General features: G+C 29.9%; 2 protein-coding genes and 1 pseudogene across 3 annotated transcripts; all 3 read right to left on the minus strand.

Moving 5' to 3' along the window:
* Positions 1-4,249: 4,249 nt before the first annotated feature.
* LOC105645438 (protein disulfide isomerase-like 1-3) lies at positions 4,250-7,928 on the minus strand (annotated as a pseudogene). The gene is made up of 8 exons (XR_016321163.1): positions 7,290-7,928; positions 5,915-6,043; positions 5,668-5,839; positions 5,465-5,580; positions 5,307-5,384; positions 4,926-5,021; positions 4,767-4,844; positions 4,250-4,631 (listed from the first exon to the last, which is right to left on the minus strand). The product of XR_016321163.1 is annotated as a protein disulfide isomerase-like 1-3 (transcript).
* Positions 7,929-9,646: 1,718 nt separating this feature from the next.
* LOC105645317 (protein disulfide isomerase-like 1-4) lies at positions 9,647-13,147 on the minus strand. The gene is made up of 8 exons (XM_012230893.4): positions 12,489-13,147; positions 11,530-11,659; positions 11,086-11,257; positions 10,883-10,998; positions 10,726-10,803; positions 10,345-10,440; positions 10,186-10,263; positions 9,647-10,050 (listed from the first exon to the last, which is right to left on the minus strand). Exons 1-8 carry the CDS (start codon positions 13,013-13,015, stop codon positions 9,925-9,927), a joined length of 1,323 nt encoding a protein of 440 aa, XP_012086283.3. The 5' UTR covers positions 13,016-13,147; the 3' UTR covers positions 9,647-9,924.
* A 1,237-nt stretch (positions 13,148-14,384) lies between these two features.
* LOC105645428 (protein disulfide isomerase-like 1-3) lies at positions 14,385-18,031 on the minus strand. The gene is made up of 5 exons (XM_089723132.1): positions 17,389-18,031; positions 16,051-16,180; positions 15,804-15,975; positions 15,510-15,625; positions 14,385-14,743 (listed from the first exon to the last, which is right to left on the minus strand). Exons 1-5 carry the CDS (start codon positions 17,610-17,612, stop codon positions 14,603-14,605), a joined length of 783 nt encoding a protein of 260 aa, XP_089579258.1. The 5' UTR covers positions 17,613-18,031; the 3' UTR covers positions 14,385-14,602.
* Between the last annotated feature and the right edge of the window lie 389 nt (positions 18,032-18,420).

The following is an 18,420-nucleotide window of genomic DNA, read 5'->3' on the forward strand; positions in this document are numbered from 1 at the left end:
AATTGGCCCCTGATTTACACAAAAATAAACTTTTTATCATTTTTCATCCCCATTTTGCACTAAGTGAATAGAAAGGCAAATTTTCAATCGGTAAGAATAAAATAGTAAATTTTAATTTTTTTTAACTAATAAATCTATTTGATTTAAGAAAGTATTTTTAACTTGAAACTTTATGTAAAAATATTTATTTAATCTGTATCTCACCAACCTTAATTTCTTCTTGTTAGTGATGGTAGTGGAACATGTACCTACAAATTTTGAATTAGGATTGAGCAAAATGACAGATTAAAACAAATTGAAGACCGAACAGAAACTGTTCGATTTAGTTTGGTTGATTTACTTAAAGAAATTTAGTTTTTGAGTTACTTTGTCTCAAATTGAAATTTCTAAGTAGTTGGACTTGATTTTATAAAATCCAATCGATTAGATCTAGCCAAAAATAAAAAAAATAGACCAAGCCATCTAAACAAAGTTAGTTTGATTCGATTTAATTAGATTCTAACATCCACGTTTTTTTTCAATTTAATTTTAGTCCTAAAAATTTGGTTTGCTTTTCTAAATTTCGATTCAATTTTTAACCAATTCGACCGTTTGTTCACTATTTTGAACTACTTATATCTGTATCCATATTCATAGAATTTTATTATCTGTACCGTTCTAAATCTATTTCAGTAGTTGTACTCAACTTTATTTAGAATTTATTATATATTTGAAACTCATTTAGGATATCTGCAAATTTTAAGATATTCAAATTTGAATTCTTTTTTTAAAATGTCCTTTTTGCAAGTCATAGATAGAATATCTATATCCTTTTTGCAAGTAACAGGTAGGATATCCATGATATCACGACCAAACTTATTTAATATAGCGGATAATGAGTAGCTTACAGTCAAAGCTCTATACTCAGTATCTTACCTATGTTCTTTAATCGAAAGAAATGAAGCGAAGCATGTCATGGTCAGCCCACCTTGGTAGGTATTGTCCGCTTTGGGCCACGCAGGCCCGCACGGTTTTGTCCCTTGGGCCAGGCTTTTCAACCCACCCCAAAAGGCGCCTAAGCAATTCAGTGGTCCACCTGGTAGGCCCTGCCTTACTTAAGTATTGTCCGCTTTGAGGTATCCCCAGAGTGACCTCTCACGGCTTTGTCCTCTATGGAGAGTATCCCCAGAGTGACCTCCAAGAGGCGCCTAAGCATGTACTCAAAAAAATTCTTGCCCTTCTTTCATCCTTATTCTCCACCTTCTCTGTTCTATACCTTCTTTATCCTTTTTTAGGTGGTCACAACTAAATATTCTCACCAATAGTCACCATTTTCCCTTTTTTTTTTTTTTTTTGATATATATTACTCTCTTCGTTTCAAAATATAAATTATTTTTGGGTGATTATTTTGTCCCAAAATATAATTCGTTTTGAGTATTTCAAGAAGTTATAAATGATGTTTTTTCAATATTACCCTTATCTTTACTAGATACAATAAATACTTTCACCATTGATTTTAAAATAAAGGATAATTTAGTCAAATTACATTTAGTTTTGTTATAATCTAATAAAGTTAATTACATCCTCAATTTTTATGTAAAAACCTTAAATGACTTATATTTTGGGACAGAGAAAGTATTTTGTTTGATTTAAGTCATGTTTTAACAATTCTCAAACATATGTTCCTTTAAGAACATCTATTGTTTTAATAGATCAGTTTTGCGTACTCTCTTTTAAGGTTTTTGTTGTTTAATTTATGATGATTTTATTTGTTTTATTTTATTATTTTGACAGTAATGTTAAATGAAGTAAAAGTCTCCATTTCAATAGGAGAAAAAAAATTGAAAAATATCATATTAAACCTACTAAAAGATTACGGAGTCTAAGTAATGTAAATTGCCAGAAAGTGAACCGTGCTCACTATCAGTGGCATAAATCTGATGGACAGTCAATATGTTCGAATCCATCAAATCATTTTAATGATTATTTTTATATATAAGGGTCAATATTTAAATTACTTAGCAAAAGCATAGGGATTTGTTTGATCCGCATGAGTATATCTTAAATATGTTTACGTATCAATTTATTGAAATACTATGCAGTTGTTCACTTGTTTTTATCTAATTAATATAATTTTTAGAGAAACCCATAATTTGAATGGAACTGGTAATCGGTCCAGTTTACTGCTTTTATCTGATTTTTACTGGCTTATGCCGATTTTTAATTTTGATTTTTTTATGCAATCTGGATCAGACAGTACGATTTCCAATTAAACCACTCAAACCAACCGATTCGTCCAATTTTCAAAACAATGAAATTTATAATATCTATTTTTGACTCGGTAACAAAAAATAATAACTATCAGATACATATCTCACGTTAGATGGTGTCGGGCTTAGATTAGGGTCAGATCATATCAAATTAACATACATAAAATCACTAAAAAAAAAATTTACTTTTATATAAAAAAGAGAAAAATATTTATCGGATTGAATTTGAATTGGCTTAAATCGTATTAATAAATATCTGTACGCACTCCATTCATAAATTAACCAAATTTTATCAAGTAGATTCGAATCTGAGTGGAAACCTGCGTCTTGAAATTTAGAAACTAAATAGTTAATTTGATCAAATTACATGATATTTACCCTCACTTTCTATCACAACTTTCTCTCCCTCCTCTTACCCCAGTTCCCACCCTATATTTTACCCCAAACAAGGCGTAAAAATATCCAGACCTACAATTAAGCTTACAAGAGAGATACTTTTGTACTATGAAATAGACTAATAACATGTTTTTTCGATAAAAAAAAATAATTTTAAGATCATACGCTATAAGAATTTCATAGTCTCACACAATAATTTTTTTTATTTTTTTATCTATCAAAAGTAAAAATACTAACACATTATTAGTTAGTAAAATCTCATCAAATGTCCTCGACTGTATTTTCCTTCCAAACTGCAATTCAAGAATCGATGAACTAGAAGAACCAAACTATATCAAAGAAATGATGCCCTCGCTGCCGATCCAAATCTCGCTCTTCTAATATTACTCCGTCTCTTCTTATAAATCATTCCACCAAACACCAACAATCCACTCCCTGCTAAAGTTCCAATCACTATCCCTGCCTTTTGTCCTCCACTTAGCCCATCTTTCCCTTGCGCCGGTTCTGCATTACTAGGCGAAGGAGGAGGAACTAAAGCCCCCGGTGGAGGCGGCGATGGAGGTGGTGGTGACAACTTTGGAGAAGGTGGTGGCGACTTTGGAGGATTCTGACCGCCGGGTGTGGGTTTTATAGTTGGCTCAGGGGCTGGTCCGGGTGACAATCCGGCTGCAGTAAAAGTGGTTTTATGATTATTATTATCATTACTGTTGTCAAGAAAAATTAAAGACCATAATGATTCATATTTAGGATATGATGCATTTGCAAAAGAGGTGTAACGATGCAAAAGAAGAAAAAGAAGAAGAAAGAAGAATGGCTTTTGGTTTATTATTGCCATGAGAACAAAGAAAGGAGAGAAACTATGGAGATTCGAGGCATGAAGGCAGGGAAATTTATGATATTATATAGTATTACAACAAGAAAGAAAGGGTAAGATCATATAACATAGGAAAGATCATCATCGGCTTTGTTTATAAATATAAAAACTAAATAAAAACAAATATAGGTTTAATTATTTTCCAGCAACGATAATTAGTAGTTTCTTGTAAGCATTTCCAAGAAAATGTAGTATATGCATGTATCTTTGGTAGTTCCGTTGATAGTCCAACAAGGTTGACATTTGAAGGATATATGTTTAGTTTATGTTTTCTTGTTATTTGGATTTATTGCTTGGAAATAATATCGTTGTTGGAAATTTCGAACACATTTGGAATGCAAGGATTTGATCAGGTATTCAACTAGGTGTAATTGAGCAGAGTCAACGCAATAATTGGATTTGTCTCAATTTGAAACTTGATTTGATTTATATTGCAAGTTATAAAAATTTATTTATTATTCTCAAATGAATTAGAATTCACTCAGATTAATAAATTAATATTTGAAGATCATATGATATGTGACATATGATATAGAAATAAAATATGAGGATTCGGCTATAGCCCATTAATGACAAGCCAGGATTCGTGTCCTTCTCCCCACCCCATATTCTCCCTCCCCTCTCAAAGAACTCTGGTAAGATATATATATATATATATATATATTCAAAATTCCATAACATATACATATTCGATTAAAATCGCAATCATAATATTCAAATTCGGTTCGGCTTACTATTAAAGAGCTTAAAATTTGATTAATTTTGAAAATCAAACTCGAGTGGCTCCCTCATTTACACCCTTATACCCTTATATTGGGAGTCCGGACAGCAAAATCCCCTGAAAATATCCCATACACAATTTATATCATACATATTTGAGAATAAGAAAGAAAGGCTACTATTGTTATTAAGAAGAGTACTCTCTTATACTTATCACACAAGTTCACTTAAGTTTTATTGCTTCCTCCCATTTGCAGTTGTTATGACTAACATGCATGTGGAACTGAACTTGCATCAGAGGCTTGGGAATGCATTGGAAGTCTAATTCCTGTCTTTGTTTCTGAACCTAATTTGCTTGGAAACTCGCCTTCCAGGAACTTCTCTGCAAATGACTACACCTCGACATAGAACACAATATCAGGTTATATATATTAACGCATTGCTCAGTTAGTAATTCTGTAATTTTGAGTTGAATTCAAAATTATAGTAAGAAATACCATAACAAGAGGAGAAAATAACCCAAGTACCTTAATACCAGATAAGGTCAATTCACCATGATATATATGTTTCTCGGCATCACCATTTTCTGTGTGATAAGCTACAATCTGCACCAAGAAAATTTTAGTGTAATTAACTCAGCTTGTAATTCATGCAGTTGCAGAAGAAGAATGGTGTGTAGGACTCACTCTTGGGGCACTATCACAATCAGGGATGCCAAATTCACAAGCAAGTCTTCTTTCAGTAGAACCTCCATTCCAAGTTTCCACATGAACAAAAAGAAGCTGCATTTAAAACCCCACCGATTAATTCATATCAAATATATAAGTTAATTAATAGATGTTATAAAAGAAATGCAAATTTCGAATTCATAAACATTTCAGTGCTCGCTTGGTGACAAGCTCACGCTGCTAAACTCGGCTTGAGCTTTAAATTTTTTATGTACTGAAAATTGCATATGATTTCAACTTTTGAAAAGCAAATAAGGACATGCGAAATTTAAATGTTAATTGGATGCATTTTCTTTGGATAACATTATATTAAAAAGCAATAAGAACATTTGTAATCACCTTTCCTTTGAAAGCATTTGCTGCCTCCTTGAATATCGATTCAACATTCCATGATCTTGCACCAGTAAAAAGCCACAACTGACGGCGAAACAGTAGAAATGTTAATGTAATCAGAAAAAATTTCTAATGTTAGAAAAAAGTTCACATAAAACACCTACTTTCTTCATAGGATTCTCAAATATATTTGTAGCATCCTCTGGAGTGAAAGTGATCACTGAAGGAAGCTTGTACGTAGAAACAAAGTCTGATATTGATGATCTGGTGAATTCACCTTCTGTAAGAAGAGTAGAACAGTATGCAAGGTGAAGGGTAAACTACTACAAGTCTGTTTGACACTAAAACTATAGAATGATAAACTAACCATAACCAAAATGAATATGATCTCTGTCCTCTTTTTTCAGGATGACAAGAGCAGGGCGTTTAAATTGCTCGTCAATGTGGAATAACTTTGCAACATCACCATTGGAGGTTTGATAGAAGTTGACATCAAAGTGCATTTCTGAGACAGCTGCAAGCTCCTTACTATCTTGACTCTGCCAATGTTGTGGAAGATTAGACTACTGGGTGTGGTTACACGCAAAAAAAACCTGCTATGAATTGTAAAATACCTCAAGATTTTCAAGAAATCCCAAAACTATTAATGATTTTCTCTTAATATATCTTTTGCTTCCCCACTTGTTGTCAAATTTTGAACAACATTATTTATTTTCTGATTCACCCAACTTGCAATAGCATCCCTGCAGGTCAAATAAAAATGTGTTAATTCCATTTCAAAAATAAATAAATAAATGTATTGATTACCCTAGTCTGAAAACTTTTATTTTCAATTTATCCTAAGTTAAAATTATAAGAAAAATATTATTAATTTGGTCCTTAAATTTCAGCCATAGTCCAACAAGTCTTAAATTTTGTGAATTTTGTGCATAATCATACTAATTAAGTAATTAGCCATGATCACATATGTGAAATTGCAGGTCTCGGTTCCATCATGTTTGATTTAGGAACCAAACAACTTTTTCCAGTTTCTTTTTGTTTTATATATAGTATGAATAAATAATTACAATACTAGTAATAACTAGTAATATTGGAAAAAAAACAAAGTCAGCAACGGTCACTTGCTAAAGTGTTGGGTGCAACAAAAGTGTGTAATGCACCCAATTCACATTTCACAAATGTAATTTTTTTATTTTCTTTTTTTCATGCTTTCAAACCAAAATTAACCCAAACGATTTTATCTTAGTCTGAAACTAAGGATTGCGTTTTTTATTACATTCTGATTTGAAACTAAACCGTACTCATATATGAATAATGATTAAATTAACAAAATCTAAAATCTAAAAATTAAAATAATAATTTAATATATGCTAAAGCGCTAATATGACCTTCTTACTTTCTAATTAATTAAAATAATATGGCCCAATGCACAAATTGGCACTTAAAACTTTATAAGAAAAATGTAATGACACCCTCAACTTTTATTTTTACTCACTTAATATTTCAATTTATAAAATTACATTTATTAAATATTTTAACTTATAAAATCATTCTATTAAATATTTTAACTGATAAAATTAGATTGATCGAATATTTATTAAATAGTTGAAAAATGTGAAAATGATTGCTCTCAAAATTATATTAACAATTTATCAATTTGATATTTTAAATATAAAAGATAAGAATAGACACAATAGTTGCTTATGAAAGTTTGAATATCACTTAATTAAAGTTGTAAAGTTAAATAACATCAATGCATTTGGTAAAAATTGCAGTACAATTTTTCTTCCAATTTCAATCTAGATGAGATTGAATTAAAATTTCAAATTATAATAAAACTTACAAATTTTGGGAGTTTAATTAAAGATCGATGCATATTCATTAACTAAACAATCAAGATTTCATTACACCAGAAAAACAAAAACAAAAATCAAGATTTGTATTCTTGTAAATTGAAATCTTTGTCAATAGAGAAGGAAATAAATTCACCTAGTCCTTTCTCCATAATAAGGAATTCTCTGAACTCCACCGGCCAAGAAATACATAGTAGGATACCCATGAATCTTGAACTTCCTTGCCAACTCCAATTCATGAGTAGCATCAATTTTTGCAAGAACAGCTTTATTACTACCCTTAACCATGGTGGCCGCTGCCGCATACTCTGGTGCCAGTTTGCGACTCCAATAACACCATGGCGCATGGAATTTTAGCATCACATATTTATTCTGATTAACGAAATCGCTAAAATTCTTGTCTGTCAATACTACGACGTCGTTTTCGTCAAATTGACCCACTGGTTGGCTGAGATTTGTTGACCTCGGTCCATGACGGTGGTGATGGTGGATTTTGGTGAAGGAAATGGCGCCGTTGATTCCGTTGTGGTTAAAGAGTGAAAGAGGCTTTGAAAGAATTGGTGATGAGAGGAAAGAGAAAGGCTTGAAGTAGAATATTATGGACAGCGGAAGGATTGAAGTGAAAAGGGAAATGAGGAGAGTTGCTTTTTTCGACATTTTTTTTTTTTTTTTTTTTGTTGGAGAGATGGAAACGGATGAGAATAGATCACTGGGAAGTAAGAAGAGAATATCATAATGAGGATGGATGGATGGATGGACATCCCAGTGCTTGGAAGAGCAAGGAGTTGACTTGTTGACTTTGGAAAGCATGAACAAATGTTTTAATTTGTGGAAAATTCTTTTTTATTTTTTACAGATTTATTTTTTAGAAAAATAATTATATTATAGCTTGAAACATTTAACATTTATTTACCATATCAAATAATTGGACGAAATAATAATTTAAAATTTTTACAAGATTACACATTTGAAATTCTATCAAATTATATGTGCTAGCTAAGTGTGGAAATAGAAAATTAACCAGTGTTGTTAAAAATTTTTTTATAACTTTACTTTTGATATTAATAAGATAAATCATATTTGATAAATTATTATTATTATTATTATTTGGATGAATCTTTTGTTTTTTTTTTAAATAATAAAAATATTAAATTACTTCTAGGGTTGAATTTGATGACATTACTACAAGTACAGGTGTTCGTCAAACTGCTTAAACCTCCCAAATCAATCCAAACCAATCTAAATCGATTCAAAATTGTGATTTTAAAAATTAATCATTTGGTTTGATTTTATAAAATTTAAAAACCGAATTTTTGGTTCAATTTACGATTTTAGAGTCAAAATTGCCCAAATCGAACCAAACTGTTATATATATATATATATGTGTGTGTGTGTTTAAATTCAATTCAATTTTTTTGAATGAAAATTTGATTTGTATTGATTAATTTATATTGGATAGTAAATTATGAGATTAGCTATATTAGATAATAATTAAATAATAATTTTTCGTTAATTAGATAAATTATATATTATTTTATAAAATATTCAAATGTTAAAAATTCATATAAAATTAGATTAATATATATGTACAAGCTATATGCGTGTAAAACTATATTTTTTTATAATTTTTAGTGATAGATGTAATTAAATTAAAATTAAAATTCTATATTTATAATTTGCTTAATTATTATCTTATTGAATATATAACATTTTTTGTACTATATTAAGAATATACATATAAAAAATTAATTTAAAAAATTTTAATAGTTATTTAAAATCATGTGTATTTTATGGCATAATTTTTATTAATTCATTTTTCATATTTCATGTAATGTTAATCTTTTTTTTTTATTAATTAGATAAATGAGGAAGTTTAATTTTTCTTATTTCAAATCGCCGAATCGAATCAAACCAAACCAAACCGCCACTAAAAATTTAGTTTGATTTGAATTTTTTTATAATTTAATTTGAATTTAATATTTTTCAAACCACCCCTTTAGATTTGATTCGATTATTGTATTTCAAACTTACCCAGACCCACCAGAAACAGCCCCTAATTACAAGTTTACAACATTGGCAGATACAATGTGGCGCATATTCGCCAAATGCCTGAACAAGCAAAGCCGGACAATGTGATTATCGAATGAATTGTTTTCTTTTTTGTAAAAAAAAAACAAAAGAATGCATTATTGTCTTATTATGGAAAAAGTCAATGAATGATATAATTACAAAAAAAAAAAAAAAAGGTTAAGCTAATAAAATCTCATCTCCAAGAATTGAATTTTCCTTTATAAAATTAAGAAATTAAAAATAATAGAAAAAAAATCAGATTCTAATAAACTATTTTCTTTAACTTCCTACAAAATTTACTAATAGACACCGATCTTACCGAGATTTTAGGACCATAAAACAACTTAAACATATAGAAAAAAAATATGGGTTTGAATATTCAAAATTCTATAACATATACATATTCAGTTAAAATCGCAATCATAATATTCAAATTCGGTTCAGCTTACTATTAAAGAGTTTAAAGTTTGATAAATTTTGAAAATCAAGCTCGAGTGGCTCCCTTATTTACGCCCTTACACCCTTATATTGGGAGTCCAGACAGCAAAATCCCCTGAAAATATCCCATACACAATTTATATCATACATATTTGAGCATAAGAAAGGCTACTATTGTTATTAAGAAGAGTACTCTCTTATACTTAATCACACGACAAGTTCACTTAAGTTTTATTGCTTCCTCCCATTTGCAGTTGTTATGACTAATATGCATGTGGAACTGAACTTGCATCAGAGGCATGGGAATGCATTGGAAGTCTAATTCCTGTCTTTGTTTCTGAACCTAATTTGCTTGGAAACTCGCCTTCCAGGAACTTCTCTGCAAATGACTACACCTCGACATAGAACACAATATCAGGTTATATATATTAACGCATTGTTCACTTAGTAATTCTGTAATTTTGAGTTGAATTCAAAATTATAGTAAGAAATACCATAACAAGAGGAGAAAATAACCCAAGTACCTTAATACCAGATAAGGTCAATTCACCATGATACATATGTTTCTTGGCATCACCATTTTCTCTGTGATAAGCTACAATCTGCACCAAGAAAATTTTAGTGTAATTAACTCAGCTTGTAATTCATGCAGTTGCAGAAGAAGAATGGTGTGTAGGACTCACTCTTGGGGCACTATCACAATCAGGGATGCCAAATTCACAAGCAAGTCTTCTTTCAGTAGAACCTCCATTCCAAGTTTCCACATGAACAAAAAGAAGCTGCATTTAAAACCCCACCGATTAATTCATATCAAATATATAAGTTAATTAATAGATGTTATACAAGAAATGCAAATTTCGAATTCATAAACATTTCAGTGCTCGCTTGGTGACAAGCTCACGCTGCTAAACTTGGCTTGAGCTTTAAATTTTTGATGTACTGAAAATTGCATATGATTGCAACTTTTGAAAAGCAAATAAGCACATACGAAATTTAAATGTTAATTGGATGCATTTTCTTTGGATAGCATTATATGAAAAAGCAATAAGAACATTTGTAATCACCTTTCCTTTGAAAGCATTTGCTGCCTCCTTGAATATCGATTCAACATTCCATGATCTTGCACCAGTAAAAAGCCACAACTGACGGCGAAACAATAGAAATGTTAATGTAATCAGAAAAAATTCTAATGTTAGAAAAAAGTTCACATAAAAATCCTACTTTCTTCATAGGATTCTCAAAAATATTTGTAGCATCCTCTGGAATGAAAGTGATCACTGAAGGAAGCTTGTATGTAGAAACAAAGTCTGATATTGATGATCTGGTGAATTCACCTTCTGTAAGAAAAGTAGAACAGTATGTAAGGTGAAGGGTAAACTGCTAAAAGTCTGTTTGACACTAAAACTATAGAATGATAAACTAACCATAACCAAAATGAGTATGATTTATGTCCTCTCTCTTCAGGATGACAAGAGCAGGGCGTTTGATTTGCTCGTCAATGTGGAATAACTTGGCAACATCACCATTGGAGGTTTGATAGAAGTTGACATCAATGTGCATTTTTGAGACAGCTGCAAGCTCCTTACTATCTTGACCCTGTCAATTTTGTGGAAGATGAGAATATCTGAATGACTAATGATAGTAATAACAAAATGAGCAAATGTCATTTCTTTTTCCATTATAAAGTCACAAAGCTTAATCTATAAATCTTTAATGGTATTAATCAATCAATTTTGTTTCTAATTATGATTAGCCCTTTCAATAACCTAGTATAAAATGAATGAACTGATTTATATATATGAGTGTCAGCGCCCCCCCCCCCCCCCCAAACAAAAAAAAAAAACAACATGAAATGAATATTAAAATACCTCATAATTTTCCAGAAATCCCAAAACTATTACTGATTTAGCTCTTACTATATCTTTTGCTTCCTCGATTGTTGTCAAATTTTGAACAGCAACATTTATTTTCTGATTCACCCAATTTGCAATAGCTTCCCTACAATGTAAGTAACAATGTCTTGATACATTCGAAAAAAAAAAACAAGAAAATGTACTGCTAAAGGCTGAATGATAAAAAGAACCCAATAATTTTTGTAATTTTACACTAATTTCAATTGAAAGAAAGTTATTATCAATTAAAGGCGAAATGTCTAATTTACCCTTGAACTTATGCTAGATTATCAATTTAGTCCTTAAGTTTCGGTACAGTCAATTAGTTTTAAATTTTTTGCATCCATAAAACTAATGAGTAAATACTAAATTAAGAAAATCTGAAATCTAAAGACTAAATGATAATTTAATATAAGTTAAAGCACTTATTTGACTTTTTTGATATTCTAATTAATCATATAATAAGTCTAATTTTATTTGCATAATTTGATAAAACACAAATATTAAGAATTTAGTCAACAAAAATTATTTTATCATTTTTTACCTTTATAACTTATTAAGATACTAGAAAACCCTTCGTTCAATAAACAATTATATAAAGGTTATTATAAGAAAAATAATTATTTAAATGTCTAAATTTAAAAATCTTGCAAATATGTTGAGACATCTAAAAAAGAATAACAAGTAAATAAAATAGGACTCTGGAGTATATTTTTCTTTCAATGCTAATCTAGGATAAGATTGAAATTAAAATTTCAAATTAGGATGAAAATGAAAAAAATCAAAAGTTTGATATAAAATTAGAAAAACTAAGAAAGACTAGATTTTTTCTTATCATTAATTAAAATTAACAATACATATTCATGAATTCAAAAATTAATATTTCAATTCTTGCAGATTAAAATCTCTGTGTAGAAGCAAGAAAGGAAACTCACCTAGTCCTTTCTTCGGTGAAATCATAAAGAATTTTTTGAACTCCACCGACCAAGAAATACATAGTAGGATACCCTGCAATCTTGAACTTCCTCGCCAGCTCTGTTTCATGAGCAGCATCAATTTTTGCAAGAACAGCTTTATTACTAGCCTTAACCATGGTGGCCGCCGCCGCATACTCTGGTGCCAATTTTTGACTCCAGTAACACCAAGGTGCATAGAAATTCAGCATCACATACTGATTCTCATTAACGAAGTCGCTAAAATTCTTCTCTGTCAATACTACGACGTCGATTTGATTAAATGTAGCCGCTGCTCGGCTGAACTTTGCTGATCTCAGCCCATGACGGTGGTGATGGTGGATGTTGGTGGAGGAAACGGCGTCGTTGACTCGATTGTGGTTAAAGAGTGAAAGAGGTTTTGTAAGAATTGTTGATGAGAGGAAAGAGGGAGGCTTGAAGTAGAAGATTACGGAGAGCAGAAAGACTGAAGTGAAAAGGGAAATGAGGAGAGTTGCTTTTTTCGACATTGTTTTTTAGTTGGAGAGAGATGGAAACAGAGGAGAATAGATCAGTGGGAAGGAAGAAGAGAATATAATATGAAGATGAATGGATGGATGGACATTCAAGTGCCTGGAAGAGCACGGAGTTGACTTGACTTTGGAAAGCAGAAAGAAATGTTTGTAACAAAGTCCAATATTTTAACGAAAAAAAAAAATACTCATCTCCGGAAATGTTTGTCCATGCCACTTCTACACAAAGTTTAAGAAACACCTTAATTAATTAATTATAGTGTTAAATAATAATAATTCCAATTTTTGATATTTTGTAATATTTTCTATTAATCTGTAAAAAAGTGTTTTTTTTTTAATTTATTAGATTACAAAATAATATTTTTAGTCATTAATATTTTGTAAAACACTTCCTAATAATTTGTAAACAATGGCTGTCTTTTTTTAAATTGTCGAATCTAATTGCTAATATTTTATAAAAAATGAGCTCTTTTTTTTAGAAGTTGATGGGTTATAAAACAGTAGCTCCGATTGCTAAAATTTTTAATGTTTTCAATTTTTTTTTTCTAAAAAGTTAGATGTTTATAAAATAATAGCTTTAGTTCTCAATATTTTATAATATTTTTAAATATTATGTAAAAGGTCAATTTTTAAATTTGATGGTTTATAAAATAATAAAAACTCGAGTATCAATATTTTATAATATTTTTAAATATTTTGAAAATGTGGCTAATTTCATAAAATTAATGGATTACAAAATAATAGGTGGAATTGCAAATATTTTATAATATTTTGTAAAAGATGACTATTTTTTTTGTAAATGTTGAATTTTGGCAATTAAAATTTGGTTTTTTCTTTTTATTTATGCATATATTTTTACTTTTTAATTCAATTTGGTTAAGGATATGTCGAAATGAAAAATAAATATGCAAAATTATGGTTATCTTGAGTTTTCTATTAATAAGTTGAATTAAAAATTGTAAAACTATGATGGCTTTTGATTGTTTACATGTTAAAATATGAAGAGAAATTTCATTGTTTTATGCATAATAGTCTTACAACTCTTTTTTTTTTTTTTTTTTTTTTTGAATTTTTTTATCATTTTTTAAGAATCATAGTTCTTTATCTTTTAAGGATATGAAATAAACTTTTTATTATATTTCAGATATTAGATTCAGCTTATCTAAAACTACACATGATCTTATTTTGGCTCCTAAACTTAAAGACTTTTACAAATTCAGTTTGACAATAATATTGAAGTTCGATTATTTAAAAAATGGAGTTCAACTATGTTTCGACTCATTTCCATTCTTATATCAGAGTTGATTAGAAAGAAAGCAAAAACCTTATATCCTGTACAATATTTCTATCACAAGTATTTGAGTGTAATTAAGAAGAATGCTATAATTGTTATTACAAGAAGAGCGCTCTCTTACAGTTAATTACACATGATTATAAAAATATCCATATACAATATTTTGCTAATTTATATCATATCATATATATTAATTTGAGTATAAGAAAGAAACGGAATTATTGTTATTACAAGAAGAGGACTCTCTTATACTTGATCACAACAAGTTCACTGAAGTTATAGTGCTTCCATTAGCAGTTGTTATGACTAATATGCTTGTGGAACTGAACTTCCATCAGAGGTATGAAATCCATTGGAAGTCTAATTACTGTCTTCTTTTGCAAACCTGATTTGCTTGGAAACTTGCCTTCCAGGAACTCCTCTGCAAATGACTACACCCACATAGAACAAAACACCGTATGATATATATATATATATATATATATATATATATATATATATATTCAAGGACAAATTGGAGAATTCTCGAGTGCGTTGCAATATAATGAGAGGAGAAAATAACTAAGGTACACCTTAATAACAGTCAAGGTCAATTCATCACGATATATTGTTTCTTGGCAGCACCATTTTCTGTGTGATAATCTACAATCTGCATAATGGAATTTTATGTTTGCTTTGTGTAATTAATTTTATTTTGTAATTCGTGCAGCTGCTGCAGAAGAAGAATGGTGTGTAGGACTGTTGGGGCACTATCAGAATCATCAGGGAATGCCAAATTCATAAGCACGGCGTCTTCCAAAATAACCTCCAAAACGAGTATCCACAGGTACAAATTTGAAATCACACAAATTATAAGTCATATCAACTATATGTTTTGAATTTCTTTTATAATTATAATCACCCGTTCTAATGTCCCTCTTGGTGACAAGCTCATATTACTAAACTCCATTTGAGCTTTCGATTTTTTATGTAACGATGCATATATTGACACAGAGCTATAACTATTAACTAATTAATAAGAATAAAAATCTGTAATGACCTTTCCTGGGAAAGCATTTGCTGCCTCTTTGAATACAGATTTAACATCCGATGATCGTTGACCAGTAAAAAGCCGCAGATGACAGCGAAATAATAGAAATGTTAATGTAATCAATAAAAATTTCTATTGTTAGGAAAAAATTGACATAAAAATCTTACTTTTTTCATAGGATTCTCAAAAATATTTGTAGCATCTTCTGGAGTGAAAGTGATCAATGAAGGAAGCTTGTATGTAGAAACAAAGTCAGCTATTGATGATCTGGTGAATTCACCTTCTGTAAGAAGAATAGAAGAGTATGTAAGGCGAAGGGTCAATTTGAATGCTTCAAACTCAAACTAAGTCTGATTGACATTAAAGTTCCATTTTTATGACAAGAACATGTGAAATTTACGTTGTACCTCGAATAAAATAGGTCTTACAGACATATATATAAATAGATTGATGAAACTAACCATAACCAAAATGAATATGATCTCTGTCCTCTTTTTTCAGGATGACAAGAGCAGGGCGTTTGATTTGCTCGTCAATGTGGAATAACTTTGCAACATCACCATTGGAGGTTTGATAGAAGTTGACATCAAAGTGCATTTCTGAGACAGCTGCAAGCTCCTTGCTATCTTGAACCTGCCAATGTTGTGGAAGATTAGACTACTGAGTGTGGTTACACGCGAAAAAAACCTGCTATGAATTGTAAAATACCTCAAGATTTTCAAGAAATCCCAAAACTATTAATGATTTTTCTCTTAATATATATTTTGCTTCCTCCCTTGTTGTCAAATTTTGAACAACATTATTTATTTTCTGATTCACCCAACTTGCAACAGCGTCCCTGCAGGTCAAATAAAAATGTGTTAATTCCATTTCAAAAATAAATAAATAAATGTATTGATTACCCTAATCTGAAAACTTTTAATTTCAATTTATCCTAAGTTAAAATTGTAAGAAAAATATTATTAATTTGGTCCTTAAATTTCAGCCATAGTCCAACAAGTCTTAAATTTTGTGAATTTTTTGCATAATAATATTAATTAAGTAATTAGGCATGACCACATATATGAAATTGCAGGTCTCGGTTCCATCATGTTTGATTTAGAAACCAAACAGCTTTTTCCAGTTTGTTTTTGTTTTATATATAGCATGAATAAATAATTAAAATACTAGTAATAACCAGTAATATTGGAAAAAAAAAGTGCGCAACGGTCACTTGCTAAAGGGTTGGGTGCAATAAAAGTGTGTAATGCACCCAATTCACATTTCACAAATGCAATTTCTAATTTCTTTTTTCACAGTTTCAAACCAAAATTAAACCACACGATTTTTATTTTAGTCTGAAACTAAGGATTGCGTTTTTTTAAATGTTCTGATTTGAAACTAAACCGTACTCATATCTGAATAATGATTAAATTAACAAAATTTAAAATCTAAAAATTAAAGTAATAATTTAATAAATGCTAAAGTGCTAATATGACCTTCTTACTTTCTAATTAATTAATATAATATGGTCAAATGCATAAATTGTTACTTAAAACTTTATAAGAAGAATGTAATGACACCCTCGACCCTCAACTTTTATTTTGGCTCATTGAATACCTCAATTTATAAAATTACACATATTAAATATTTTAATTTATAAAATCATTCTATTAAATATTTTAACTGATAAAATTAGATTGATCCAATATTTACTGGATAGTTAAAAAATGTGAAAATGATTTAAATGTAAAAGATAACCATGGACACAATAGTTGCTTATGAAAGTTTGAATATCACTGAATTAAAGTTTTTAAGTTAAATAACATAAATGCATTTGGTAAAAATAGCACTACAATTTTTCTTCCAATTTTAATCTAGATGAGATTGAATTAAAATTTCAAATTAGAATAAAATTTACAAATTTTGGGAGTTTAATTAATGATCGATGCATATTCATGAATTAAACAATCAAGATTTCATTACACCAGAAAAACAAAAACAAAAATCAAGATTTGAATTCTTGTAAATTGAAATCTTTGTCAATAGAGAAGGAAATAAATTCACCTAGTTCTTTCTCCATAATAAGGAATTTTCTGAACTCCACCGGCCAAGAAATACATAGTAGAATACCCATGAATCTTGAACTTCCTTGCCAACTCCAATTCATGAGTAGCATCAATTTTTGCAAGAACAGCTTTATTACTACCCTTAACCATGGTGGCCGCCGCCGCATACTCCGGTGCCAGTTTGCGACTCCAATAACACCATAGCGCATAGAATTTTAGCATCACATATTGATTCTGATTAACGAAATCGCTAAAATTCTTGTCTGTCAATACTACGACGTCGTTTTCGTCAAATTTAGCCACGGGTTGGCTGAGATTTGTTGATCTCGGCCCATGACGGTGGTGATGGTGGATTTTGGTGAAGGAAATGGCGCCGTTGAATCCGTTATGGTTAAAGAGTGAAAGAGGCTTTGAAAGAATCGGTGATGAGAGGAAAAGAAAGGCTTGAAGTAGAATATTACGGACAGCGGAAGGATGGAAGTGAAAAGGGAAATGAGGAGAGTTGCTTTATTCGACATTTTTTTATTTTTTTGTTAGAGAGATGGAAACGGAGGAGAATAAGATCAGTGGGAAGGAAGAAGAGAATATCATAATGAGGATGGATGGATGGACATACATCCCAGTGCCTGGAAGAGCCAGGAGTTGACTTGTTGACTTTGGAAAGCATGAACAAATGTTTTAATTTGTGGAAAATTCTTTTTATTTTTTACAGATTTGTTTTTTAGAAAAATAATTATATTATAACTTGAAACATTTAACATTTATTTACCATATCAAATAATTAGACGAAATAATAATTTAAAATTTTTGCAAGATTACACATTTGAAGTTCTATCAAATTACATGTGCTAGCTACCTGTTCAAATAGAAAATTAACCAGTGTTGTTAAAAGCTTTTTTGTAACTTTACTTTTAATATTAATAAGATAAATCATATTTGATAAATTATTATTATTATTATTATTATTTGGATGAATCTTTTGGTTTTTTGTCAAATGAAATGATGTGATATCTTCATACTATTGCTGTAA

This window comes from Jatropha curcas, chromosome 6, assembly GCF_041381405.1.
Source record: "Jatropha curcas cultivar XTBG-Jc1 chromosome 6, XTBG_Jcur_1.0, whole genome shotgun sequence".
In the NCBI taxonomy this organism is placed as follows: Eukaryota; Viridiplantae; Streptophyta; class Magnoliopsida; order Malpighiales; family Euphorbiaceae; genus Jatropha; species Jatropha curcas.